General features: G+C 40.8%; 4 protein-coding genes across 9 annotated transcripts; 2 read left to right on the top strand and 2 right to left on the bottom strand.

Annotated features, from left to right (window-relative positions):
* Positions 1-2,209: 2,209 nt before the first annotated feature.
* serbp1b (SERPINE1 mRNA binding protein 1b) lies at positions 2,210-9,228 on the top strand. 2 transcript variants are annotated; one of them, XM_019279485.2, is made up of 9 exons: positions 2,210-2,655; positions 3,305-3,488; positions 4,635-4,778; positions 5,120-5,191; positions 5,620-5,694; positions 5,960-6,137; positions 6,560-6,625; positions 6,800-6,985; positions 7,411-9,228. In XM_019279485.2, exons 1-9 carry the CDS (start codon positions 2,400-2,402, stop codon positions 7,468-7,470), a joined length of 1,221 nt encoding a protein of 406 aa, XP_019135030.1. In that variant the 5' UTR covers positions 2,210-2,399; the 3' UTR covers positions 7,471-9,228. The 2 variants fall into 2 exon arrangements, with proteins under 2 accessions (XP_019135030.1, XP_010747281.2); XM_010748979.3 differs by having other exon boundaries at positions 2,220-2,655; positions 6,797-6,985.
* Positions 9,229-11,019: 1,791 nt separating this feature from the next.
* On the top strand, positions 11,020-14,613 carry LOC104933504 (UDP-glucuronic acid/UDP-N-acetylgalactosamine transporter). Its single transcript, XM_019279344.2, has 13 exons — positions 11,020-11,488; positions 12,552-12,585; positions 12,676-12,762; positions 12,850-12,917; positions 13,005-13,076; positions 13,169-13,237; positions 13,336-13,438; positions 13,514-13,606; positions 13,691-13,758; positions 13,839-13,917; positions 14,003-14,085; positions 14,158-14,210; positions 14,343-14,613. Exons 1-13 carry the CDS (start codon positions 11,295-11,297, stop codon positions 14,351-14,353), a joined length of 1,014 nt encoding a protein of 337 aa, XP_019134889.1. The 5' UTR covers positions 11,020-11,294; the 3' UTR covers positions 14,354-14,613.
* A 318-nt stretch (positions 14,614-14,931) lies between these two features.
* Positions 14,932-22,668, bottom strand: mier1b (mesoderm induction early response 1b, transcriptional regulator). Of its 4 annotated transcripts, none has more exons than XM_010748981.3 (13): positions 22,553-22,668; positions 21,746-21,770; positions 20,903-21,051; positions 20,506-20,694; positions 20,274-20,403; positions 20,093-20,160; positions 19,648-19,720; positions 19,374-19,525; positions 18,704-18,785; positions 18,456-18,550; positions 17,983-18,110; positions 17,134-17,261; positions 14,932-16,845 (listed from the first exon to the last, which is right to left on the bottom strand). In XM_010748981.3, exons 1-13 carry the CDS (start codon positions 22,559-22,561, stop codon positions 16,529-16,531), a joined length of 1,545 nt encoding a protein of 514 aa, XP_010747283.3. In that variant the 5' UTR covers positions 22,562-22,668; the 3' UTR covers positions 14,932-16,528. The 4 variants fall into 4 exon arrangements, with proteins under 4 accessions (XP_010747283.3, XP_027140676.1, XP_027140675.1 ...); XM_027284875.1 differs by lacking the exon at positions 22,553-22,668 and adding an exon at positions 21,874-22,158 and having other exon boundaries at positions 17,983-18,029; XM_027284874.1 differs by lacking the exon at positions 22,553-22,668 and adding an exon at positions 21,874-22,158.
* Positions 22,669-24,327: 1,659 nt separating this feature from the next.
* On the bottom strand, positions 24,328-25,978 carry dynlt5 (dynein light chain Tctex-type family member 5). 2 transcript variants are annotated; one of them, XM_019279359.2, is made up of 5 exons: positions 25,863-25,978; positions 25,472-25,623; positions 25,237-25,322; positions 24,749-24,873; positions 24,328-24,663 (listed from the first exon to the last, which is right to left on the bottom strand). In XM_019279359.2, the coding sequence occupies exons 2-5, from the start codon at positions 25,576-25,578 to the stop codon at positions 24,460-24,462; spliced, it is 522 nt and encodes a 173-aa protein (XP_019134904.1). In that variant the 5' UTR covers positions 25,579-25,623; positions 25,863-25,978; the 3' UTR covers positions 24,328-24,459. The 2 variants fall into 2 exon arrangements, with proteins under 2 accessions (XP_019134904.1, XP_027141425.1); XM_027285624.1 differs by having other exon boundaries at positions 25,867-25,952.
* Positions 25,979-26,143: the final 165 nt, after the last annotated feature.

The raw sequence follows: 26,143 nt of genomic DNA on the forward strand, positions 1-26,143 counted from the left end.
AGACTTTGAATAGTTTTCTTTACCCGTGCTAGGTCAGTGTAAACACAAGTTATTCCTGAGTCACAAAATACAACTGCCATGGCCTTGTGTATGTAGGTCATCTGTTATGCACAGGGTGGAGAGATTTAAAGGGAACAAAGGAGCATGCTAAGGAGTATTATTTCAGTGTTCTCGAGTGAAAAAAACTCAGTGGAAATATGCAAATTTAATGCAAAGTGAGGTGTCACCTTGGGATGTCTTCAAAATGTCCTTGTTGATTAAGTGAGGAACCAGTTTATAATGTAAATATTTAAAAGAAATATTTAAAAGAACTTCCTGTCAAACATATTTCTCAACTTGCAGTATGTTTAATGAACATATTACATTATACATATATACATTTTTTCACTTGTTTTTAAGTCATTTGAGCCGTCATTCATGTTCATGAAATTTAATACAAACATTGTTATTAAAGTGTTGACGGTGTATGCAAGAACAAAATACTACATATTGCAGTTGTTGCATGAGGATTTTTTTTTGTCAAATCAGCCATCATTTAAGTTTATAGTTTTTATTACAGAAATTCAGCATTCATCGTTATTAACGTGTACCCATATTTAGACACTTTACTTCACAGTGTGTGAAAAAGTCACTGTCAAATGTATTGCAGAATGAAGAGTCCACTTTTGGTACTTTGCGTATGTGCATGTTTCGTGTGCGTGTCTCTCTGCTTTTACAGCTCCATTAATGTTTTCATCTGAATATTTAAAAAAAAATCATAGGCTTTAATTTATTTCTGAGGAGCAAATTTTCAGTTAACATTTTCAACACCTTGACTCTTAGATCTCGATTTGTCAGAAGGGCAAAATGGTAACTGCCTCCCAGCTAATCTAAAAATGGACAAAGACGTGGACCTGAGGTGGGCTTTTAACATGGGGACACATGGAGACTGACTCATTCTGTAGCCAGTTCGAGGAATTGTATTTTTATTTTTTTTGGCACATCAGCTTCAGCTTCAAATTCAGATTCACAGACTCAGAAGTTTCCATTTTGTGAAAAACACAAAAGGTCTTGTCTAGAGCCAGTGTTTAGTTTGTCCATTCTGGACTACATGGCAGAGCATGGGAGAGTGAGAGAGGACCTGCATATATAGTAACAAAAGCATCATGATGTTTTTTTATTTTTATTTTCAGATGATTATACACTAATAAAAACATAGTTATGGATATTATATGAAAATATAGAGCTTCCTAAATCTTACACACTGGACCTTTAAGCAGGGTCTGAATAGACTTTTTATTTTTTACTTCAGTGACTCCTCCTCAGGAGCCTGAATGTATCTCCCATCAGTGTGACAGTGTGTTGTAGTGGAGCTGACTTTTACAGAGGGCAGATAGGTTATCACCAGCTGTTACTTAGCATGTCCCTGAACACACCATTTGCTGCTTTTCTTTTATAAACCCACAAATCCCACTTAATCTTGATTATGTCTGTGTGTACAGTCACAGCTGCAAATACAAGGTGCTGCTGGGTTTTAACTGCAGTAACTGACACATAAATAAAATGTATTTATTAAAATAAAATACTGATGACTTTTTAAAGCAGAATTTACCATTTTGCCCTTTTGACAAATCGAGATCCTAAGAGTCGAGGTGTTGAAAATGTTAACTGAAAATTTGCTCCTCAGAAATAAATTAAAGCCTATGATTTTTTTTTAAATATTCAGATGAAAACATAAATGGAGCTGTAAAAGCAGAGAGACACGCACACGAAACATGCACATACGCAAAGTACCAAAAGTGGACTCTTCATTCTGCAATACATTTGACAGTGACTTTTTCACACACTGTGAAGTAAAGTGTCTAAATATGGGTACACATCAATAACGATAAAGAATGCTGAATTTCTGTGATTAAAACTATAAACTTAAATGATGGCTGATTTGACAAAAAAAAAAATCCTCATGCAACAACTGCAATATGTAGTATTTTGTTCTTGCACACACAACACTGCACACACTGTAAGTCGCTTTGGATAAAAGCGTCTGCTAAATGCAATGTAATGTAATGTAATGCAATGTAATGTAATGTAATTGTTATTTATGCAAATTTTCTCACTGTTGTGTTTGTATTCTGTACTTCTCACTCGGTTTTCTCTCCAGCATAGTGTAAACACTACTGCCAGGTCCTGTCAGACCCGGATTATTCGCGGAGAACGTGAAGCACGTCGTTACATAATGTAAATAAAAACATCGCAGCCGCCGTGTGTTCAGATTGGTGCGCTCGGCACGATGTCCCGGATGGTGCTCGCACCGGAAGAGAAGGGGCAGCTCTCCCAGCCATCTTGTGGCAGCATCCAAGCGAATTGTTCGCATCAAGCCTCGTAGAATCGGAGGTGAATCCCGCTGAAGGGGCGCCATCATGCCCGGACACCTGCAAGAAGGTTTCGGCTGCGTCGTAACCAACCGGTTCGACCAGTTATTGGACGACGAGTCCGACCCTTTCGAGATCCTGAAAGCTGCTGAAAACAAGAAGAAGGAGGGGGCCGCCGCTGGGTCCACCAAGACCGCGGCTCAAGCCGCCAAGCAGCCGAAGAAGGAGTCACAGAAGGACAGAAAGAACCCGCTGCTGGACAAGAAGGAGGAGTCCCAGGCTCCGGTCCCCCTGAAGAAAGAAGGTAATATCCACACCTTGCTCTCTCGCCTGTGTGTGCTGGTGCATGTTTATTTTCGTCTTTTTTTATTTTATTTCGCATCAGCTGTCATGTGCAGCTCCTGTTAGCTGCGTTAGCTGCTGCTGCTGGTCAGAGCGAAACACAGCGTGAGGTCAACCCCCAGACAAGACAACAAGAGACGCTACGAAAGCTCAGGTTCATCCACCTGCAGGGTGCTGCTTTCCGCCGCCACCACCACCACCACCACCAGCAGCAGCAGCAGCAGCAGCAGCATCCGACAGGAAGGTGTAGCTGTGCTGCTGGAGGATGCTCCGTGCACTTTCTACGCAGCAGCTTCGTTAGCGGCTGCAGCCCGTGCAGTGCGCAGCATATTCACCTGCGTGCTGGGGGACACAAGACACACGGCTCCTGTTTGAAATGTCGTTTTTTTTTGCAAATGTAGTCGACTAAAATGTAGATTACAAACAAACAGCACCGAGTAAATTAAACTAGAGGCCCTCTGTTGGCTGACTGTGATGGATCAGGAGTAGTTTGCATGTTCCTGCATATACATGCTGCAAGTGCTGACTGACGGAGGCACAGAGCTACAGAAATCAACCGATGCCACTAATAAAGCTGCAGGTTTTTAAACTCCTTTTTGTTTACCCCTCAGGTATCAGGCGGGTGGGCAGAAGACCAGACCAACAAGGCCAGCCTGGTTCCCAGCATCAGGGCGAGCGTCAAGGCGAAGGGCGACCCGGAGACAAGAGGCCGGACCGGAGACCTCCCCGCGAGCGCCGCTTCGAGAAGCCCGCCGAGGACAAGCCCGAGGGAGGTGGAGAGTTCTCCACGGACAAGTGAGTGAGCTGCGATGAACGACGAAGAACATATTTAAACAAGCCGATTAGCTCAAGGCGGCCTGGTGAGATCACAGGATCGTTGCAGGGAGGGTGTGAGTTTGATATGATCTCGTCTGTCTTCACCACAACGTCGCAGCACACACACACATCTCTAAATTTGTGGTTTTTGAAGCTGGGGCCACTTGACATTAAAACAGCTACAAGACATTTTTAAGAGATAGAGTTGAGTATTTGGTTATAAAACAATTTCCTCTGCATGACCTACATAAGAAACGAGTGGGAGCGAGAAGGTGCATGCATTGTAAATGCCTGTCCCTGCATCTGATCCCAAAGAAACAGTTCACAGCACAGAGCCTGGCAAGGCCTGTGTTTACTTTTTTCAAGGCAAGGCTCAGCAGATTTTCAGAGTTTAGTTTAAGATTTTACTTGAGACTTTTTTTTTTTTTTTTTAACTGAGGCAGAATCAGCAAAGAGAAAAATAAAAGACTTGACCGAAAACTGAGCTTGTTTGGTCAGAATTTCACCAGCTATTCCTGAAAAGACGACACTGTGAATGTCTAGATTCATAATAGACTGTTGCTGTAGTATAACTGGTTTATATTGTAACATTTTACGTGAGCTTTGCTACCGAGCTCTATCTTGCTCTTGCTCTTTTCATAATAAATGCACGTTTCAAAATCTGTTCTTTTTAGGCTTGCATGTAAATATTAACACACACACCTTGTGTAAACACAGAAGTATGAAAAGAAGGCATATCTATGCAGATCTCTTCCTGGTGTAGCCACTTTCATTGATTGTAGTGGATGTGCAGCGTAGCAGCTGCATACATTACATACTTGATGTAGCCTGATTGACAGTTATTCATATTACATAGCCACAAATAGATCCATTACTTCACCATGTTGCTTTTCATCCTGCAAATGTCTGTATTTAAAAAAGAAGAAAAATTCCAATTTCTTGCACACGCTTCCAAAACAAATGCAGAGGCTAGCCAGATCAGGACTTTACGACAGCAACATGAGGTGGCGGTGGTCATGGGAAATGCAGTCTAGGAAACACTACCACTTTTGTACACAAGAGCCGCTTAAAAAAAATCACAAACCAAAAGTTTTTTTTAGCATGCTTGTGTTTGTGTCCCATCAGGCCTTCTGGAGACAGGCCCCCGAGAGGGCGTGGTGGCGGCCGGGGTGGACGTGGTGGAAGAGGACGGGGGGGCATGGGCCGAGGAGACGGCTTTGACTCCCGCGGGAAACGAGACTTTGACAGACACAGCGGCAGTGACAAATCGTGAGTCAGTCCTGGACCTCAGCAGACCTGCGTGTCCATAAATAGAAAGTACTGCTTACCGAAGCATCACATTGTTAAATCCTTGTCATCAAGAGACCTTCTTGAGGTCTTCTAACTGCCAAATGTTGTGTCCCAGAAAACCATCTGGCAGTGTTGACAACATTTGTGTTTGTTTATCTGTTGGTAGTTAGTTTACATAGAACAGGAAAGTGTTTTTATTAACAGCTCAGATTAGGATTAGCAAGTTATGTACATTAAACTACTTTTAACTTGTTGGCTTCAGAATTACTGTCAGTATTTTTAGACCATAAACATCTTTTTGTGTGTGTTTTTTACTCCAGCAATCAGAAAAGTGAGGAGAAGCGCAGTGGCAGTGGCTCAAACAACTGGGGCAATGTGAAGGATGAAGTGAGGTGAGTTTTTTTTTTTTGGAGAACAGACACACGGCCTGTTTCTGAGTGTTATTGTCACCAGGATAATGTTGCACATCTGAAATGTGTTACCCACTGCGTGTGGTCTACATAAAGACGCTCTATTTTTGTATTCAAATAAACAAGCGCACCAGTTTTAATGGGACATTTTTTCAGAATAGCGCAGGGTGCTTACAGTACATTTGGGGTTACATGCCCCCAGAGAATGAATGCAGCTGTGACTGTGTATGTGTTTACAAATCAGTTCTATCTTTTTATTACTCGACTAAGTGTGTGATAACATTAGATAAAGTAAATGCAGCACACAGGATAGCTATGCGCTAGCTTGGAAAGGTGCCACTAAGAGATAATGTTTCAGCTGAAGGCAATATGTCAGTATTGACCAGCCGGCTGTGTGTCTTTGTTCCCAGTGAGGCTGAACAGACTGCTGCTCCTGAGACGGCCCCAGAGGGAGAGGAAAGTGCACCCGCCGGCTCCGAGAACAAGTGAGTATCCATTTTCTGTCAGATGTTCAGGTTTCAGGTGATGTTTAGATGTTCGGTAAAGGAATTTGAGGCGCCAAGATTTCCACGCCATCACACTGTCACAAATAGTATCACCGCATGCGCGTTCTCGTCACAAAGCTTCACCGCAAATGGGATAAACATTGTCACTGACCTTTTAGCCTCAGGATTAGAGCCACGTATGGCGCTAAGAGGATTGGCTGTTTTGAGCTTTAGGAACTCACATTGTTGTGTGCCGGCCTTCCAGGGAGAATGAGGTGGAAGAAGTTAAAAACGAAGGCCCCAAAGAGATGACCCTGGACGAGTGGAAGGCCATGCAGGACAAGGAGCGCACCAAGGTGGAGTTCAACATCCGTAAACCCAACGAAGGAGCCGACAGCCAGTGGAAGAAAGGATACGTGCTGCACAAGTCCAAGAGTGAAGATGTGAGTGTGCTGATTTATGATATCACGGAGGACGGAAACATTTTCCCTCCGAAGATTGCTTTTTACTTTCCCAACTGTCTACACCAGCCCTGTACAAGCTTATGTTTCAGTGTCAGTAGTCTAAAAGATGTCACAATCGCAACTCCCTAGGGGCCCATGGTGACGTGTTGCTTGGTTTGTCTGACAAAAACTCTTTGAGAAGCTGGAATTAGCAAATGTTAGACTAAAACGATCAATCAGTTATCAAAATAGCTGAACGTCAGAGCACCCTGCTTTGCTTTTTGTTGTTTCGTGATGCGTTGAAGTAAAACATTCTTAGATCTATTATGGTGACGGCTGTGCAGGAGGCACTTCACTGTTTCTCTACAGCTGATCTGACATTGTATTAATAAAAAAAACCTTCATCTGTCTTTAACTTTCAGAGGCCTGTCGGTGCTTTGATTGACGCTCCAGAGACAGAACCAGAGACACACACTCTGTTCCACAAGGTATCTGCAGCTCTCACACTCCTTCGCCCACACAGTCCATGAAAACATTCGCTGTTAATCATCTGTATAAACCCACCTGTTTTAGAAAATAACGAGTGGTCTGATACACCTTCAGACCTCTCAGTACAGAGCACAGTCAGTGTCTAACACGCTTTCACCATCTGTTATCAGCAGGCCAACCCTGACGAGTCCAGTGACCACCACTTCCGCAAACCAGCCAATGACATCACATCCCAACTGGAGATCAACTTCGGAGACCTGGGCCGCCCAGGCCGCGGACGTGGGGGAGCTCGCGGAGGCAGGGGAGGCCGCGGCGGGGGAGGCAGCAGGCCGGCACGTGGGGGAGGACGGTCCGAAAAGGTAACAATAAAAGCTGTTGTTACTGCCAACAACAAAGATTTAGCGTCCCTCACAAAAGATTTAGCTCGCTGACTCTGAACAGGCTGTAAAATCACTGACATGGAAAACCTGCTGTGGAACACTGAGGCCCTGAAATAACAGACCAGTGACCACATGCTCTTTGACTGCTGTGAGGTCACAGACTGACCTCATAACAATGGTACGGTGGTATGGTGTTGCAATAGTGCTTAGTTTTGTGAGTTTAGACTTTAGAAAAAGTAATAATTCCTAAAAATTTCACTTGAATGCTTGTTTTGTTCGACCAAAATGCTCTGTAGATTAACTATGAATTATCTGTGTGTTCACCACTGCGAGTGACACCTCGACACTTCACACACTTCAGCACTTTTAACATTGTCCTGGTGTTTGTGCGTTTGTTCCCGCAGGCTAGCGGAGTGTCAGTCCCCAACGTGGATGATCCTGAGGCCTTCCCAGCTCTGGCCTAAAGGCTCCTTTTCCACCACCAGCCCACCCATCAGCCCTTCCGGGGCCCCTCCTCTACGAGGCTTGCATGCTTACCACATCTTCAAGTATATAAGAAAACAGAGAAAAAAAAAAAAAAGATTTTAATGACAAAAAAGACTGTCATCCCATACCACTCACACCACCAGAGGACTAAAATTTTACCTGTTTTAAAGGAGAACAAAAGACAAAAAAAAAAAAAAAAAAAAAAAAGGTGGAAAAAGGACCTCTTGTTACACTGAAGTTTTGTATTTAGGAACATGAAAGCAGGGATGTTTTCATACTTTTTTTTTTTTTCCTTTTTTTCAGAGATTATGCATACTTCATTGATATTTTTTGTGCTGCTTGAATTTATGCATTTCTGCGATTAGGTTGAAGTGTGTTTATCTCCTCCCCTGAAGCTTTTGTGCTTGCTTTTTTTTTTTTTTTTTTTGTTGCTTTTTTATTTTATTTTTTATTTCTCCCCCTCATGACTTCAGCTCAGTATTATGGGGTCATCTTAGAAAAGACTTTCTACTGGAGTTTTTCTTCCCAGTAATACACACTGATGTGGTAGCACTACACTACATAGACAACTTGTACTAGATATCTGAAGTATGGCTTAACATGCATTTAAAGTGTAATTACTCTGATCTTGACTACCCATCCACTTTGCAAGGCACAAATTCAGGATGGGTAACCAGGCAAAGTGACTTCCAACTAAAGCTTGGTATTTTTCTGCTTGTTGTGCAGTGAAAGTAAATGCCTCTTTCCTTTTTTCTTTCTTTCTTTGCTCTTTTTTTTTCTTCTTCTTTTTTTTTGATAGCTTGCCTTTTTTTGGTGGACCAGTAGTTAGTAATGCTTTGTATCCCCTGATCCAGATGTGCTACCTGTGTTTTTCAGGGTGTACCAGGGCCCAATGTATATCTTTAGGCTGGTCCTTGTAGGTCATACAGACTGTACTACTTGTAACTTCAGGACCACTAAGTAAATATTGTATTTTTTTTGTTAAGGGTGTGTATGTGTGTGTGAGAGAGAAAGAGAGAGAGAGCGCGTGTGTGCAACATTGTGTGAGGTTGAATGTATGAGTTTGACAGCTAGTTACTTAGAATTTAAGTATTCCTCTGCTATGAACTTGCCATTCTCAAACAGTAGACTGCAAGTTCTCATGTCTTTTGAGAAGTGATTGTTGAAATCTAGGTGAGAATGATAGATAGACCGTGGACATATCTTGCTCTTACAGTATCTGTAATGTCTTTCAGATCTCGAAGCACTTGGTTTTTTGATCAGCACCAGTCCACTGAAGATTTTGTTCCCCCTGTTCTGTAAACCATCTTTGCTGTTTTTTATTGTTTTGATTTTTGTCAGTGCAGCAGTACCAATGCATAATTTGTCTGAAAGAAATCTCGGCTGTCATTGTGGAACAATCACGAGCTACAGAATGTAATGTAAGCTAATGGTGCTTTTAGCCACCTGTGTCAGCATTTCCAGTGAGCATTTTCTTTTATTGAAGCGGGTATATTTCACATTGGGGTGGGGTGGGTGGGTTTGAGAGGGGAGGGTTCTTGGGAGGGGGGTGGGGGTTGTGAACACGGAGTGAATTTTAAAGCTTTACATGCTGTGCTCTGCAAAGACTTGCTGGTGATGCACTGATACAGACGGCTGGAGCAGTTTTCTTGTAGGACTGTTTGAGCCACATGACGGTGAAACTTTCTCTGCAAACATCCCTGTTCTAATAAATTGCTTTAGAGGTGTTACATGTATTCTGCCAGTGGCTGTCGGGTTGTTTAAAATCAATACTGTGATTTTAAAGGTGTAAACAAACGTGCTGTGGACTCTTAATTGCTTGAAGCATAATGAGGCTTTGGTGATTTCAGTACTACACAATGCCAAGTTAATCCCACATAAACTTGGGAGGCCTATAAATGGTCCAGAAGGGTTTGCTTTACACTTACAAGTTTATTAGGTACAACAAGCTAAAACAAATGTAGTCTGATACAGAAGTCCTGTTATAAATCCTACTGTTTACAAAAGTTTAAACATTGAGGCTGTAGTTTGAGACACCTTTTTAACACGTCTCTAATATTTACTCATTTATATACATTGGTTAAATTGTCCGCGACAGCAACACAAACTACAGCCTTAAAAACGAGCATAAAGTTGAGCCTCTAAACAGTTTGACCAAAACCTGAACATAGTAAATGTAATGAATGTAGGATATATGCTACTACAGGGCTGCTGTAGTTTTAGCCAGTTGTACCTCGTCACAGTGGCAGCTTTCAGTATCAAAAGTGACGCCGTTAGTCATTCTTGTATATTGTGCATTGTCTGTAAATGTAACAACTTAAATGTAACTAAATTCTTTGGCTTAAAATTCTGTTTTGTCAGTTCTGTAGTGAAATTTTAGACCAAACACTCTGACGTTAGCTAGGGTCAGCCTGATAATATGCAACATAATAACTGAGGCTATCCCAAGAAGCTATTTAATAGCAAACCGTAAATTAACTCAAAAGAACATAATGAAATGCTCTTTATGTCGCGTACACTTAATATAGACATTACGTTGTATTTCGTGGTCTGTGGTTACACGTGTAGTTTTCCAGGTTACCTGAAGTGTGACTAAACCTGCTTCTGCTAGCTCCCCCTCTCCAAGTTCATCTAAAAAATGCAGCAGAGGACAACCACTACAGTGGGTTTGCCTCATGTCTGCATAGTGTGTGACTGTGTCAGCACTGGACAGGCAGTGAGTCAGAGTCACTGGGAGAACGTTAACTGCAGCCTTTATAAGTTCTTTCTTTTAAATGTGTGTAATGTTAGCTGAGCTAGCAACTCAGAGAGGCTACATCTCTAGTGCATGTGTCTGCACAGCTACGTAGCAGGCCACGGCCACAGTGTGCAGTAAGGAGACGTTTTATATAGATGAGGGGTTGGTGACAAGAGCTGCCTCCAAAATCAGCCAATAGCTAAATTAAAGGTCCAGTGTGTAGAATGTAGTGACATCTAGTGGTGAAGTTTCAGATTGTAACCGACTGAATACCCGTCACCTCTCTCCCTCCAGGTTCATTCAAGGAGAAACAACAGTGGCCATCAAACTTATCAAAAAAATGCAAGCTCCTATGTAGAGCCATTTTTTTAAGTTTGTCCCTTCTAGGCTGCTGTAATTACATAGTGGTTCAACATGACGGACTCCATGTAAGGGGACCCGCTTCCTCTGTAGATATAGAAGGCTTATTTAAAGCATTATAAACAATTAAACAGTAACAATTCTTATTTTCAGGTGGTTACACACTAATGAAAACATACTTATTTCATTTCTGTCATCAGATACTCTTAAATGTTACACACTGGATCTTTAAAATGCAATAACCAAATTTCAACCAGCAAAGAGAGGTTGCTATTTCCAGCACAATATGTGTAATAAAAATATTTAATTACCTGTATACACTGGTTTTTATCTAGGGGGAGGGTTTAGTTAGTAGCTAAGTAAGGTCTTAAAGCAATTTGAAGCTAAAAAAAAATAAAACGTGCTAAATGTTACTTAATTTTCAAAGTATCTATCTAGTTTCAACTTCTTTCCTTTTCTGCTGACAAAAACACCTGATCACACAGTATGTGTCTGCGCATGCTCAGTACTACAAGACTTCTTAAAACATCACACACCTTTGTTAGGTTAAGGCAACTTTTTCAACAGATCCAGTTTAAAGTCAATGCAAGTACCCAGGACGTTTTCTTAGGGGGTGTGTCGTGTAGTCTGCAAGGCTGCAGATTGTTGTACGCATGCGCAGGGGGACTTGTAAGCTTCCGTTTGGACTTAGTTATTACTTAAGAGATGGCGGAGATTCACAAACGTCGACATGAGCCCAGAGACAGAAACTTGTCACCTGAAGGAGCATCCTCCAAACCCGACACAGCCGCACCCGGTACCAGCTCCACGGTGTTCCTGAAGCTGCTGGCTGCGGGGCTTTACGGAGTCAGCTCGTTTCTCATCGTTGTTGTCAACAAAAGCGTCCTGACCAGCTACAGGTAAAGGTTCAAAGTACAAGCAGCCTGTGTGTCGGTAATGACAGCGGGCTGCAGACATGGTATGGAGACTAACTCTGCAGCTTTAGATGCACTCAGCTGTCTTCTTCACTCTGTTTGGTGCAGACTGTGTTTATATAAAAAACTAATAGAAAGATAGAAAACAATTTTTAAAAAATAACTGATGTTTTGTTGTGTTTCTATATTGTTATTCATTGTGTTCTATCGTATTGTGCAGCACTTTGGAAACCCTGTGTTTGCTAAAATCGTGCTATATAAATAAAGTGGATTGGATTGAGTGGATATAAAAAAACTACATGTGTAGCAACACATAATGCAACTTTATATTGAAACCAAAATATGTGCAATTTTCAGTGTTAAATTAGTATTTTGCGTTCAGTGCTGGAAAAATGATTCACGTTCTTTACTAAAGTGTCAATGCTACAATGTCACAAAGTTAAAGTATGTTGGAAAAAATTGCTCAAAGCAAGATCATATGAAACTGTGCTGCTACAGTCTAACCTGGTCTGGTATGAGCATAGTATCTAATGTTTGCAAACATCTGATGAGTTACTGTGTTGTAACAAACATCACATTATTTTCTCTATTCTTTTTTGTTTTTTGCACTGTCTGGCTACAGTGACTGTTTATCAGTGAGGTTACACAGCTCAGCTTTAAGTAATCAAAAGTCAAGATATGTATTAATGAGCAAGATTATCCATGTCAGTGTTATATAGTACTGAATATTATACAACTGGATTATTATTTTTACTGAACTACAATGTGCAATAATGTGTAAGCAGGTTTGTAATGTTGAGGTGGAGCTATTCCTAACTATTATTTATATAATAGTAGGTAGAAAATACCTTTACCTTTTACTTTATATGTGGTAGAGTATAAGAGTTGGCGCTGACATGTAGTGGAGCAGTGGAGCAAGTATAAACTGACATTCCTGAAAGTAATGGACAATCACATCAGTCAAACTTAAACTATAGCTCATGCTGTTCAGCATTTGCATTATAGACTATTTTTCCTCATACACCACCATCTTTTGCGTGTTTTACAGATTTCCATCGTCAATATGTGTCGGTATCGGCCAAGTAAGTTTTGTCTTAAGTTGAGTCACATACATTCTGTTCTTCTAAACTGAGCCTGATCCACTGAGTCTCCTCGCTTTAATAACTCTGCAGATGCTGGCTACGATCATCGTTCTGAGGACTGGGAAGATGCTGGGTGTGATCTCGTTTCCAGATATGGATTTGAGTATACCACGTAAGGTGAGGGCCTTGAACTAGCACTGAAATACATGATAATGAGAAGACCCCGCCGTTCTTAACGTTTCATGTGTTTGTGTGTCTTTCCAGATGTTTCCACTGCCTCTGCTGTATGCAGGGAATCAAATATCAGGGCTGTTTGGGACACAACGACTCAAGTTAGTTCTATTAATCGACGTGTCATTATAAAACACATCTTCCTGAATATAAAACAGTGTAACATACCATGTTTTCCTCTTTCCTAGTTTGCCCATGTTTACTGTTTTGAGGAGGTTCAGTATTTTTCTCACCATGGTGTTTGAGGGACTCTTGCTGAAGTAAGTTAAGCTTCATGTCATGAAAAGAATGTCCTCGTACCTGCAGATGAATCATTTCATTAACTGCATTAACCCATTGCTTCTCCTCACAGAAAGACTTTCTCTACGTCGGTTAAAATGACAGTGTTTACCATGATCTTTGGTGCTTTTATTGCTGCTAGGTGAGATGCCCACACACCCGTATGTTGACATTATCCAGCTCACCTGACAACAAGTGCGATCATGCATATCTCACCCCGACATGTTTTGTGTTTCGTAGCGCTGATTTAGCCTTTGACCTTGAAGGATATGCATTTATAATGCTGAATAATGTTCTGACAGCAGCCAGTGGGGCGTACGTGAAGCAGAAACTTGATTCTAAGGTGAGCAGAGCTGCTAATCGTATCCACCTCACTGTGTGCTGCATCATTTCTTAAAGGCTTGTACTGTCTCCATAGGAGCTGGGCAAATATGGCCTCCTCTACTACAATGCTTTGATCATGATTTTCCCCACTATGGCATATGCTTACCACTCCGGTGACTTGCAAATGGTAAGCTTATTAAACATAAAGCGGTATTTAAAATTTTGTGTCCCACAACTACAAGGCTGAGAATCTGTGTTTGTTTGAGTGCAGGCGTTGGAGTATAATGGATGGTCTGATCAGCTGTTTGTTGTCCAGTTTGTGCTGTCCTGTGTCATGGGGTAAACTCTAGAGCCATCATTCCTTAATAGATAGCCCACGTCGTTGTTCTTGTCTAATTCTTCTTCATTGTGTCGTCCAGCTTCATTTTAATGTACTCCATCATGCTGTGCACGCAGCACAACTCAGCACTCACCACCTCCATCGTGGGCTGTATTAAGGTAAGTCATATCACGCCGGTCCTGCCCTGCTGTGGGATGATAACATTCATGAATGCAGTTGTGACTCAGTCTGTCATTACTGCAGAATATCCTTGTGACCTACCTCGGGATGGTGTTTGGTGGAGACTACATATTCAGCTGGACTAACTTCTTAGGTCTAAACATCAGGTAAGACACACACGGTTTAAATTGTGGTGTTCTCTGCCTGGTAACAGACCGTGTCATGTTTGTTTCCCACAGCATTGCTGGGAGTCTGGTGTACTCGTACATCACCTTCACTCAGGACCAAACAAGTAAGGACAAATAATGTGGATCAAAACTTCCATGAAAATATCAGAATCAAGTTTTCCTATGCTTTTCATCGGTATGGAACAAGCTGTAATATGCACAAATTAAATATGAGTGTTTTGCATCACATTTAACAGAAAAGGCATGAAACAACCGACAGTCCCGTCCCGACCCGACAGAAGAGCTACGTTTCGTCCACAACACATTATGTCGTCTGTGTACATTTTTTTGTAAAATAATGCTGTTAATGTTTTACAAACACATGCTGCATTTATGGAAAGCTATTTTCTGAGACACTATTATCAACTTTTATATCTGTAATTAAGACAAACTGTAAAGTTTCACAGTTATATTCTATGTTAAAATGCAAAAAAGTTTACACACAAATTTTTATCTTTTTTTTTTTTAATTCTATTTTAATAAAACGTATTTTGATACATCATATTGTGTTATAGAATAATCCCTTTTGCCCATATTGGCTTTTAATTCTTAACTCGTCATACTAGAAAAACTTACTTTCTAAAATCTGCTGAAATAAAGTTCAGCTTTAGTCTGTTCACCAAAAGGCCTGTAAAATTATTGTAACCCATAAATAGTTTCAGTCTATATGTCCTGTGAGTATTTAATTAAGTTTTGTTAATTAAGCCCCATCTTTGAATCAATCTTCATGTTGAGTTTTTACTGTAGTCATGTCTGCAGAGGTTTGAAAACCCAGAATACACAAACTCAGACTCATTAATACATTTATTAAATATAGCCAATGTTATTCCATTCATAACCAGTCTTGGAATACACTTCATTTTTATTAATGTCGTCATTTACAGAGGGAAAAAAAACAAAACAAAAAAACAGGACATCATTGTCAACAAAGGGAACGAAAAAGACTACATGGATCAACATTATTTGAGACAAACTTATCTTAAATTTGTGAATGTAAAGTTCAAAGCTGGAGTACAAAGTAAAACACTTAAGCAATAAGCTCAACAGCTACGGTACCAAAACAAATAACGGTCTTCCAGCTCACAACCCCATGTCAACCTGGTCTGCTAGAAATCCACTGCTCTGACCAAACACAGTCAATATTGGGTGGAACTATGCACTTTGAGTAAGCAGAGGTTTTAAACCAAAGGCAAGGAGCACACTCGACCACGACATGAGGCTTTTTTTCTTTTTGTTTTAAACGCACAAAAGATGAGGCCCTCTGCAACAAACATTTCAGACTGAGCAGGGTCACACAGGAATGGGAAGTGCTGCCGAACAGAGAGGAAAAAAGAGGAATGGCTACTTTTTCATTACATCCATCTCAAAAGCAACACAGGCGAAAGATTTCTCAACAAAAAGCACAGCCTACGAGGAAGACCAGAAAATACAGAGGTGAACAGACAGTTATAAAAAATGTACCAACTGCTCAAGGTAAGAAATCTATACAAATTTTACATTAAAAATCACGGACATTCTGTCTAGTAAAAACAAAGCGTTGAGCAAAGCACTGACCATGAAAATCCAAAAATACAGCGATCTTCTACATGATGAGTTATAATACAGGACATCACTGATGTCAGCTGCTTTACACAAACAAACCTGCAGGGGGACTAACCCGTTGGTTTATTCATTAGAATTAAACAGTGACAGAGGCTAGAGCGGGTTCGGAAGTGAAAATGTAATTCTGCTGGGTTTCGACAAACACTCCTTATCAGTACAGATGAGAAACATACAATCAAAGTGCAACTAAAGAGGACCAGCGACAGCACCCGCCTCACTCATCTCGTGTTAGCCTCTTTTTGACAACTTAAGCACGTAATCATTTAAAACATGTCCCCTGTTTTTGTCAAACGTTCAAATGGCTTGAACAGCAATTACCCATCATAGTTTTTCTTCTGTTAAAAAATATAAATATCTCTTGTGTAAAAAAATATTCACGGGTGATTTCTTTTCTTTGAGTACAAATAGAAAAAAAAAAGGAAATTCTTGGCAAAAATTTTGTCAGTCAGTCTCCAGAAATGGATGATGGGTCGAAGTTGTTTTGTAGGACACGATGGAGCTGTGGTACTTTGGGATGAGCTTTGCAGGCAGTCAGTACATGGATGGGTTGGGAGGGACGGGGCGCCCCTCCTGGAGGACCAGCTGCGGTTTGGTTGGCTGTGTTCTTTAAGGTGTGGCTTTCAGTGACCTTTGACTTTATTAAAAAGTTTGCTCTCAGGAGATACTGCCCCAAGAGGGGCTTATCTTCCTCATTACCTCTACCCGTAAGAGGGGAAGCTGGGACTACATCTGTCACCCCAATTCAGCGTCTATTAGTCAACATCACTGAGCTCTGGGTCCTTCAGTTCTCCTGCGTTCTGGATGGTTCCACCTCACTTTGGCCCAACGGTTCCGCCTCAGTCCTGCATCTCTTGGCCGGCCTTTCGTGTGCTGTTGCTGTGTCTCTGTGATCCAGCGGAGGCTCTAGGGAACCATTTCGGTCGTGGCTAGGTGCGCTGGGTTGGCTGCAGCCGTTGGAGTTGCTGTCTGGAATGGGAGGAGGAACTTCCACAACTGGATGGGAGGGACCGTTGGACTGAACTGACTCAGGTTTGACTTGATTAGCTGGGGGCGTCTGAGTGCTGTCCACCGGGTGGCTTGAATTGTGGCTTGCAATACCTATGAAAGAACAGCGAAAGGTGAGACGCTTGAACTGATGGCTAGATACCATTAGCGGCATCTAAAGGTTTTGGGTTTTTGTTTTTATAACTTATGCAGTGCGCTGTGACATTTCCATGACATCAGAATGTTAAGTGACCAATGCCAAAATAACAAAAGAAAACTAAAACAGTAGGAAGATTTGTTTGCATGTCGGGACACGCTCTTCAGAAACCTATGGGTGACGTCATGGATACTACGTCCATGTTTTATACAGTGTGCTAAAGCACTTTGCACTCATCAGCTCACCGTTCTGACTGCTGCTGTCTTCTCTCTCTGAGTGGCTGGCGCTGCTGCTGGAGGTGGTGGGAGGAGGTGACGCCGCCCTGCTGGACGTTGCGCTCTCCGTCTCGTCCAGTAATCTGTCCATGTAGTCTCTGATGACGCATAACGGCACACAAGCCAACCCCGTTACACACAACCTCGACTCTTGATGTGGTTTAAAAAATACTAGTCAAGTGTATGTGGTCTGGTCGGTCATTTCCCTCTAACAGTGATTGCAGGTGGGTACTAAAATACAGTACACTGAGCTGTGTTTCATACAAGCTTCTTGTTGAAATAAATGCATGTAGTCAGTCCCAACAATTTGGTGGCATCAGCAGTTGTGTACATTCTTAAATGTGTAAATTATAGCATGAAAATCCATCCGTACAGACTCGGTTTAGAGCCAGTCTTGATATCTTTATCTTGGATTAGATTCTGGCTTCACTTACACTGGATGGACTAACACTTAATTTACTGTTCAAGCCTGGCAGTGCATTAATATTATATATTTATTTGAGAAGTGCCACTGAGTTGGCCTTATTCTCTTAAACGGCAAACTTTAATGAATTTAAGATTTCTTTGAACAAAGCTTGATGTAAAATATGTGTGTCTGCAGTAGCTGACTTATTTTCACAAAGAAACAATGTGTTTATATCAGTAAGTACGCCGTTTGTATTGTGCTTTTGAATCATGAAATCTTTTTTCAAAATATTCTAAACAAACATATCCAAACACATCGCTGAGACAGGAATACAAGTTCTTCCATTAAAAATATACAATGTCTATATGTCAATGTCCTTCACAATTGTATTATATTTTTTTGAATAAACTTACGTGACACCAGGGTGAAGGTTGTATTTCCTTTTCCCAAGTCTGGTTTGCTGTGCAAAGAAATCATAACGCTCAGACTTCTTCCACATGTAATAAAAGGCCACACATTCTCCTACAGACCTAGTTCTCACCTGAAAGATTTAATTCAGCAGACATGAAATAACCATTATTACCATCGCCTGAAGAGATTGATTCAGTACAATTTCACAACAAGAGACAAATCAAATTATTGCTTGGGAATCTGACAAAGGTCAAAAATCATCTAAAGACACTTTAACACTAAAAAAAACATTTATTTTTTTTATTTGATTTGCCTCAAAATGCAACAAGGTTGAAATGTAGCTGATTCCAACCCTGAGCATCCAACAACCACATAACAACAAACACATGGACATGAATTTAAAGTTATCAATATATGGTCATGACATTTTAGACAGAAATGGTTTATTAATGTGGCTTTTAAACTCAACTCTTACCTTGTTGGCCTGTATTAAATGAAAGTCTTTCCCATAAGCTTTTAGTCCTTGTTCAAAATTTCTACATTCCTCTTCAGTCCAGACCGATAGCTCCTCTGTCGCAGAGAGAAGAAGTGTTAATCTTGCAACTGTAAGAATGTCTTAAAAATAAAACTCAGTTGATCTCAATACAGAACGACATCATACCAAACACGTTACATCAGAGAAAACACAAGGTAAATATGTGAAGGACGTGACTGTCTACTTACCTCTGGCTGCTTTTACATTAAATCTAAGTCTTCTTAAAGCTTCCTCTGTGTCAAAGTCACATTTCACCAGCTCATACAATGCCTACGGGGAAACACATGATCAAACAAGTTCACATTACCTGTGAAAAAGGTGTAAACACGTTATATAACATGATCACAGCTCATTTGATTTCAACATTCTTACTGTGGACAAACCATGAAAGGACCAACAAGATGTCGGTCTGTCTCTCAGCACTTTCCTACTTCCCTACCTTGTCTGTGTCCTTTCCTTCCTACTCAAGATGCACATTTTAAAAAGTTAGTTAAAATATAGATTTCCGTGTTTCAAAAGGCTCAGTACGTAACTGATACAGCTGTGTAGTGAAGTCTTTAACCAACATCGCTTAAACAGGAGTGAGAAATGCATTTCAGTCACACACTTATACGCATTTTATTTCAACATAAACTGCAGTGGCCATAGTTCATAGTCATGAAGAAACGTGTCACTCAACAGTGTGCTCCCTTTTAAAAGTCTTTGACACAGAGGAATAAGATATACCAGCCTTTGGCTACGCAAACAATAGGACAATAAATCTAACGTTGGTTTTAGTCTTTTCATGGGATTTGTTTACAATAAGGAAACAGAAGTCAGCCTTATCCTCCAGTACGAGCTATGATATATTGCTGTCACCTGTTCATTGTCTTTGATATGGGATCCCTCTGGGATTGCATCCACTCCCTTCTCCTCTCCCGTCCGCCTTGATGCCTCCGTCAAGAACTCCACCACTTTGCCTTCAGGAAGACACTCGGGGTTCCACAACAGCTGGTCATCATTTTCATAAACTACAGGACAGATTCACAGAGAACACACAACGTGACGTCAACCTTCGGTCCACTGCAGTGTCTTCAGTTCTGAATACAGAAAGGATGCACAGTGTTTACAGCGAGACAAACAGCCAGCTTACCTTTTTCATTGTCTTTATATTTACACAGGCCAACAGGAGTTTCTGCTTGATACATGGAACCCACCATGATTTCCTGTTGGAAATAAACACAGCGTTTAGAGTGGAGTTACTTCATATCACACAAAACAAACTTTCAGCTTCTAATTTCAACTGTTACTCCATGACAACCTAAATTTCAGCACAAACATTTTTGTTTCTTCAGAAAAGTTGGATAAGTTCAGTTTTTTAAAAGCCATACATTCATCATAATGACAGCTGTGTATTTTAAGTCAAAACGATTAGACAAAGATGAAGCGACACTGCACATGCTCCCAGTCCTAACATGAATAGGAGGTAGGATGTATGCAAATCCATCTGATCAAGTTGTTTAGTATTTTAAAAAATGTCTATTTGTGGTATAAACTGATCTGACAGCACAAGTGTCTGACACTAAGTTATGACATACCTTTTTCCAGTCTTCAGATGGAACATAGTCCTCATCTTCATCTGACTCCTCCTCTGCATCATTATTACCTGAGACACAATGAACGAACAATATATTTCACAACAGTGTTTCCTCATACAAACATCAACACAGAAAACTTCAACGAGAGGCGAGAAGGAAAACGAAGTAAGATGGAACATACTTTCAAAGTACTTGAGCTTCTGGGGGCGAATAAGATCCGCTGTGCCGAGGGACCTGACTGAGCGCGTGCGACCCTCAGAGGTCGCCTGGGCCTCATCCCCCTGTCCTGACGAGTTCTTAACACCCTCACCCTGAAAACACACAAACATACACACAAAAAATTACAAACAATATTGAAATTACACAGAAAAAAACAAACAAAAAAACATTGGTGCCAAGAGAAATTAACATACCTCATTTCTTTTCAACTTGCCAGTACTTCTGCTGCTTTCATCATTGTCTAGGTCCTCTTCCTCATCCTCTTCATCATCATCGTCCTCTTCTTCTTCTGCTTCTTCCTCCTCCTCTTCATCCTCATCTGCTGGTGAACCGCCTCCATATCCATATAGATTCAGCAGCTCATGAATGGGCATCTCTCCCTCCTGATGAAAGCAAAGCGACACTGTTCTCTAAACCGTACAATACCTAATGGATTCGCTTCAGTCTAAATGTAAAGAGCAAAATTCAAAACTCAGGACTGGAACCTGCCATTACTCCCAAATTGACTAATAAGACTGTCTTTGAGCTACACAGCCAAATGACCAAATCAGGCTTTTAAAACCAAATATGAGCTGAAAGCCTGAAACTCACTCGCGCAAGATCTTCGATTTCATTTTCATTGGTCTCGTCTGCCGCCTCCAGAATTTCCTCTTCCTCCAGGGTGCGTTCGTCGTCGAAGTCGTGAACAAGCATGTCCGCTGATGGGTCGAAATCATGGTCATCGGAACCTGCTGAACCTCCTAGAAGAAGCGACCACAGAAATTCAAACCATACCGCAAATTGACACTGAAAGTAGTTCTAAACAAATCAAATGAAGATCCAACGAGTATTTTGAATTTCAATAAATACATGTAGATGTATTCAGAAGTAGAGATGGGTGATATGGCGTTCTGAGTATATGTCATTTTAAATTTGCAGTACTAACACACACACACACACACACACACACACACACACACATACATACATACATACACACACACACATATATATGTATGGTCAAAATTCAATTAACTTCTCATAGATAAAATATATATTGTCTATTTCGGCAAGTCAAGTATTATCACACTGAAAAATCTATTTTTTAAATATAACTCTAACATAAAGAAATCATACGCATTGATTTCCAGCATTTCCCACAGTGGTTTAATACAACCAGAAACATCAAAAAGGGGAAAAGTCTCTAACTTTATATTGTCTCAGAATATATATAAAATATAAATAAACTGCAGATATATTCACATAGTTTTACCTGAGGCTGCACAACAAGCATTTTCTAACGGCATAATCATTTAACATTAAATGTTATAATGTTGTTTACAACACACAAAAATAATGAAGTATTAGCATAGTTACGGTAAGACATGTTGATACATAACACACAGGTTTGGACAACAACATAAAGGCTACATGTGTACGTGCATGTAACGTTACCTGGGCTCGAATTCCCGAGGGAGGGCTGCGAAACGGAAAAGAGGGACATAAATAAAGTTGGAGAACAGCTTCAGAGGCAAACATGTCTTGGTGTGAACAATAGGAAAGTGTCCGCCGCGGAACTAAACTTGACACAGACGAGTTGCTCTGGCAGAGGAACACAGCCGGGGAGTTGAGGGAAAAAAAAGCGCGCCCGACCCCCGTGCCCTAAAAACTGGCTGCAGTTTAACCAGAAAAGAAACAAAGAAGACTGTCTCCACTTCCTGTGCGAACATTCATGCTTGCACTGTGAACAGCAGAGACACAGCACAGTGTTTACCGCCTGTGTTTAACCACAGTTAGCTACAGCAGGCGGAGTGCTCGCTGTGTCCATTTACTCCACTGGCTAACTCACATCACACATTACGAGCTAATTCTGCTTTATATGTGGCTAACGCGTCCAAGTTAAGCTTGGTAATAATTCTGATAAACAACACGCAAAATGTCTCCGAACAAGAAACTACCGCCGCGTATCTAATTAAAGGCGTTATTATGGATGGCTGAAGTTTTCTTGAACAAAACCGCCAAACTAACATCGCTAACGCCGCGGCTACCTTCCGCCAGGGCTAGCGCGGCTAGCGTTAGCTAAAGCCGAAGTTTACTAAACATGTCTGTGACAAGAAATGTCTTTTATCCAGCGGCGCAAACAGCCGAGGGTCGTTTCGTGTGCCAAAGCTACAACACGCAGCCGACGGACGCGCTCGAGTGGACTAACTATCCTGCGGTATGAAATTATTTTTTTTCCTAATATTTATTTCACTTTCTTACCTCCGCCATGTTTGCAATCCTGTAGGGTCACGTCAGGGGTCAGTGCAAGTTCCCGGATGTAGAGCCCCGCCCACCTGCAGTATGAAGACACAGCAGATGTTACTGTGACATACATTATGCGCTTCATGTCATGTTATATTCAAACTTAACGTATACATATAGGTTTAAACGATGGATATACTGTTAATACATCTAAATCTATTAAATTCAATGTGTTTATATGCGCTAAAATGAGGGATAACTAAGGAATAGGTAGCCTACATGTGACATGTTTTGGACTTTAAATGGAAACTAATCTTGATCGTCAGTTATATTTTTACAGTCCTGAGCATTTATAACATGTATCCATTTATCACTTACTGGAGAAACTAGGCAACAGATACTGAATTTACCTCTGTCAAATTCAAATTAAAAATCTAATCAAAGATGACAAATTATAGAGAATATAAGATCAAATAAAGACTTAATATTTCATCTTCACTACTCAAAAGTACTTTAACTCCGCATAGCCAGCCTGTAATGTTGATTATAGAGATAAAACTAAGAGAAAAGTCCTCCTATCTCCACTTCAAAATGCCTTTTTCATTATAACTACGTTTTGTCTAGCAACAAGCACTCTTCTTGGTAAAAGGTACATTTGTAATACATATACTATAATTTTGATTCTGGTTATATATTGATTATGCTTAACCAACTCCAGCCGGTAATGACTATTTCAAACGCAACCCTATTCCATGACACAGTTCAATTTGACAACAAGTGTACCGGTTAATGCAGCTGTCTCTTCTTGGAATCACTGATTTATGTGGTGATAGCGGGCGCAGACTCCACTATGTTGCTATGTAGAGAGCCATCACCTCATTTTGTTGTAGGACGGATATCTCAAGAGGTCCATTAGGCAACGCTTTACTTAATCCATGGCAATAAAAACCCTGCAGTTTGGACATAAAAGAGCAATTCTTTCTCTTTAACATTTACGAAAATGTGGTCAATCAGTGATCAAAACAATGGCGTAGATTCCCACACATATCCCGAATGGCCTGATTAACATCCGTTGTTAAAAGCACATGATGGGTTACCAAAGATAACTCACACAGTTTACACAGCCTGAGGAAGACTTTGGAAAGTGTGTCATCACTGGAGACTGCATAAAAGGGCTGATCAGGGCAGATGTTTTCTGAAACTTATCAACATGAGATCCCAACTCCTGCTTGCGATGCTGCTGTGCTTGTTGTGTGTAGCACAAGTTCAGACAGAGGATACACTGAGGCTGTGCGGCCGGTCATTTCTGCGGGCAGTGGTGTACACCTGTGGAGGATCCAGGTGGAAAAGACTGATGGGAGAAGAAACTTTCCAAGACAGTGAGTACGCAGCCACTTGAATTAATCTTTGGGATTCATTGAACTGCAAAACAAATTGCAGAAAAACAGCCTGACTGTTAGGCTGATATCTCTTAACAGGTAGCAGAGAGCCAGAACTGAAGACAACACTGCCAGCGATGAACCGTCACTGGCGAGACCAAAACGAGGCACTAATATCAGCATGCTGTGAACTAGGCTGTCGAAGGAGTGACCTCCAAATGCTCTGCTAGAGGGGAACATCCTGGGGGATGGTCATCACTCTGTCACAGCCATTCATTAGTTTGAAATATATATATCTCCACAGCATTGTCAGGACAATGTGATTTCATTTTCCATGCTAGCAAAAATAAAAAAAAATAAAACACCATGAATTTTGGTTGCAAATCCTAATAAAAAAAAATAAAACACCATGAATTTTGGTTGCAAATCCTTGTTTTATCACGTTATACATTACAAAATATACACCCAGATAAAGAAAACTGTGTGAAATGCATGACTAAAGTCAGCGTCGTGGTCTTATTAGAGTCCATTCATTGTCTGCGTGATTCACTCAGAGTAAACAGCGTAGACAGTTGCCAAACCAAACAGAGAGCTGTTCTTGAAGGAGTAAGAGGTGAAGGTGTCATTAGTTGCATCCCACAGACAGCGGCTGCTGATTTGCATGCTCTGCCCGGTGCGCTGACCGATGTGGACCAGGACGACGGTCTTATATCTGGGAATCATGAGGTCCTTCACACGGGCTCTTATGACCTGGGAGGGGCAATCCAAAGAATTAAACTGACAGAACAGAAAATTACATTGCATTTAAATGAACACGCTTTTCAGATTCATTTACCTCACATATTGTTTTTGTCATTTTTTGAGACCACTCCACTTCATATTTCTCCTCTTGGAGGTAACTGGTGAGTACATCCTTCAGTATGTCTGTGACAGCAGACACCGGGAAGCGTTTAAGTGGCCCTGTGGAACAAAAAAAAAAAACATTTTACTTCTTAATGCAAATGTTTTGATTGGTAAAAAAATACATTGATTTAAACTTGGAAAGTAAAGCACTTCAAGCTATGATCGGGTAAAAAATCATGTTTCTCTTCGTGTTCATCTCTTAACATATGAAGAACCAGCATACTTTTTTTGTACGTCAGAGCAAATCAGTACCTTGGTGTGAGGTTTTGGGGCTGAAGTACTGAAATTGTCAGGTCAGAATAAATAGAAACGATTCATTGCCCAATATTTGATAAAGTAAATCTCTTAAACCAGCAAAATCACCACTGTATTGTAATTATACTGTGGCGCAGCATGTTAAACCATAAAGGTGAATCTCACCCAACTGGTAGGTGTTCTCCATTGTTATCCGCGTGTTGTCTTCATGATGCCCTAGTTCATCTATGCAGGACGTAGTACTTATAGAGCTGAAATACATGATTGGATTGAAGAAGCTGTTAAGAAGAGGGCCATGGTATCTGCACAGTGTGGTCCACATAAGTCATAATTTAAGAAGAGCATCTAATCAAGTATACTGCATTATGAATGCTTTATATTATTTGCATAGTATACTCACTCCTTAGTCCTGCCAGGTGTTTTTTTGCCTCTGACTCCATGGCTTCCCTCTGAGGGCGCCTTGCCCTTCTCTCTTTTCTGGGATTTGTCTTTGGGCAGATCAGACATGACAGCTCCTCCTTCTTTTTTAGCTTGACTTTACAAGATGTAAACCTAACATACATTGACGTTAGCTTGATTAATATCTAGTTAGTTGAACAGATACAGTCATATACAAGCTGAATGAACACACTGAAGGTAAAACACATGGCTGTTAAGTTAGCTGTTAAGTTAGAGGTGCCCTGTTTGTGATTTTTTCGGTTTAGTGTTATACAGTATAGTTTTTACAGATTATGTCGTGTCAAACAGGTCACAGAGAAAACATTACTGAGGGGAATTAAACACATTTTTACCGATTTTAAGACCTCCTGGACGGAAAACACGAACGAGTTAGCCCTGTGGCGCTTCGTGTTGTCATGACAACCATGACCCAGTGCAGTGGGAGGGGCTTCCATGGACGAGCTTCCTGCACTACAGTACACTGCTGTTATTATTCACTTTAAACGGGATACCAATAATATGACATGACTTACATGTGTCATATATATCACGACTTACACATTTTTAATAGTAGTTTTATCATAAACAGGTTTAACCTGTACTAATATGTGTGTGCTGTCATCGTTAACAGCAT

The sequence above is a fragment of the Larimichthys crocea genome, chromosome XII (assembly GCF_000972845.2).
Source record: "Larimichthys crocea isolate SSNF chromosome XII, L_crocea_2.0, whole genome shotgun sequence".
Lineage (NCBI taxonomy): Eukaryota > Metazoa > Chordata > Actinopteri > Sciaenidae > Larimichthys > Larimichthys crocea.

Coding starts and splice junctions, on each gene's coding strand:
- LOC104933504 (XM_019279344.2), top strand. CDS start 11,295: ATGGCGGAGATTCACAAACGTCGACATGAGCCCAGAGACAGAAACTTG. Junction 13,077..13,168: donor TTTGAGGGACTCTTGCTGAA/GTAAGTTAAGCT, acceptor TTCTCCTCACAG/AAAGACTTTCTCTACGTCGG. Junction 13,759..13,838: donor GTGCTGTCCTGTGTCATGGG/GTAAACTCTAGA, acceptor TGTGTCGTCCAG/CTTCATTTTAATGTACTCCA.
- serbp1b (XM_010748979.3), top strand. CDS start 2,400: ATGCCCGGACACCTGCAAGAAGGTTTCGGCTGCGTCGTAACCAACCGG. Junction 5,192..5,619: donor AATGTGAAGGATGAAGTGAG/GTGAGTTTTTTT, acceptor CTTTGTTCCCAG/TGAGGCTGAACAGACTGCTG. Junction 6,986..7,410: donor GGGGAGGACGGTCCGAAAAG/GTAACAATAAAA, acceptor TTGTTCCCGCAG/GCTAGCGGAGTGTCAGTCCC.
- mier1b (XM_027284874.1), bottom strand. CDS start 22,020: ATGTTCGCACAGGAAGTGGAGACAGTCTTCTTTGTTTCTTTTCTGGTT. Junction 21,771..21,873: donor GAGCAACTCGTCTGTGTCAA/GTTTAGTTCCGC, acceptor TCCGTTTCGCAG/CCCTCCCTCGGGAATTCGAG. Junction 21,052..21,745: donor CCTCGGGAATTCGAGCCCAG/GTAACGTTACAT, acceptor CGCTTCTTCTAG/GAGGTTCAGCAGGTTCCGAT.
- dynlt5 (XM_019279359.2), bottom strand. CDS start 25,578: ATGTCTGATCTGCCCAAAGACAAATCCCAGAAAAGAGAGAAGGGCAAG. Junction 24,874..25,236: donor GGAGAACACCTACCAGTTGG/GTGAGATTCACC, acceptor TTTGTTCCACAG/GGCCACTTAAACGCTTCCCG. Junction 24,664..24,748: donor TGACAAAAACAATATGTGAG/GTAAATGAATCT, acceptor TGCCCCTCCCAG/GTCATAAGAGCCCGTGTGAA.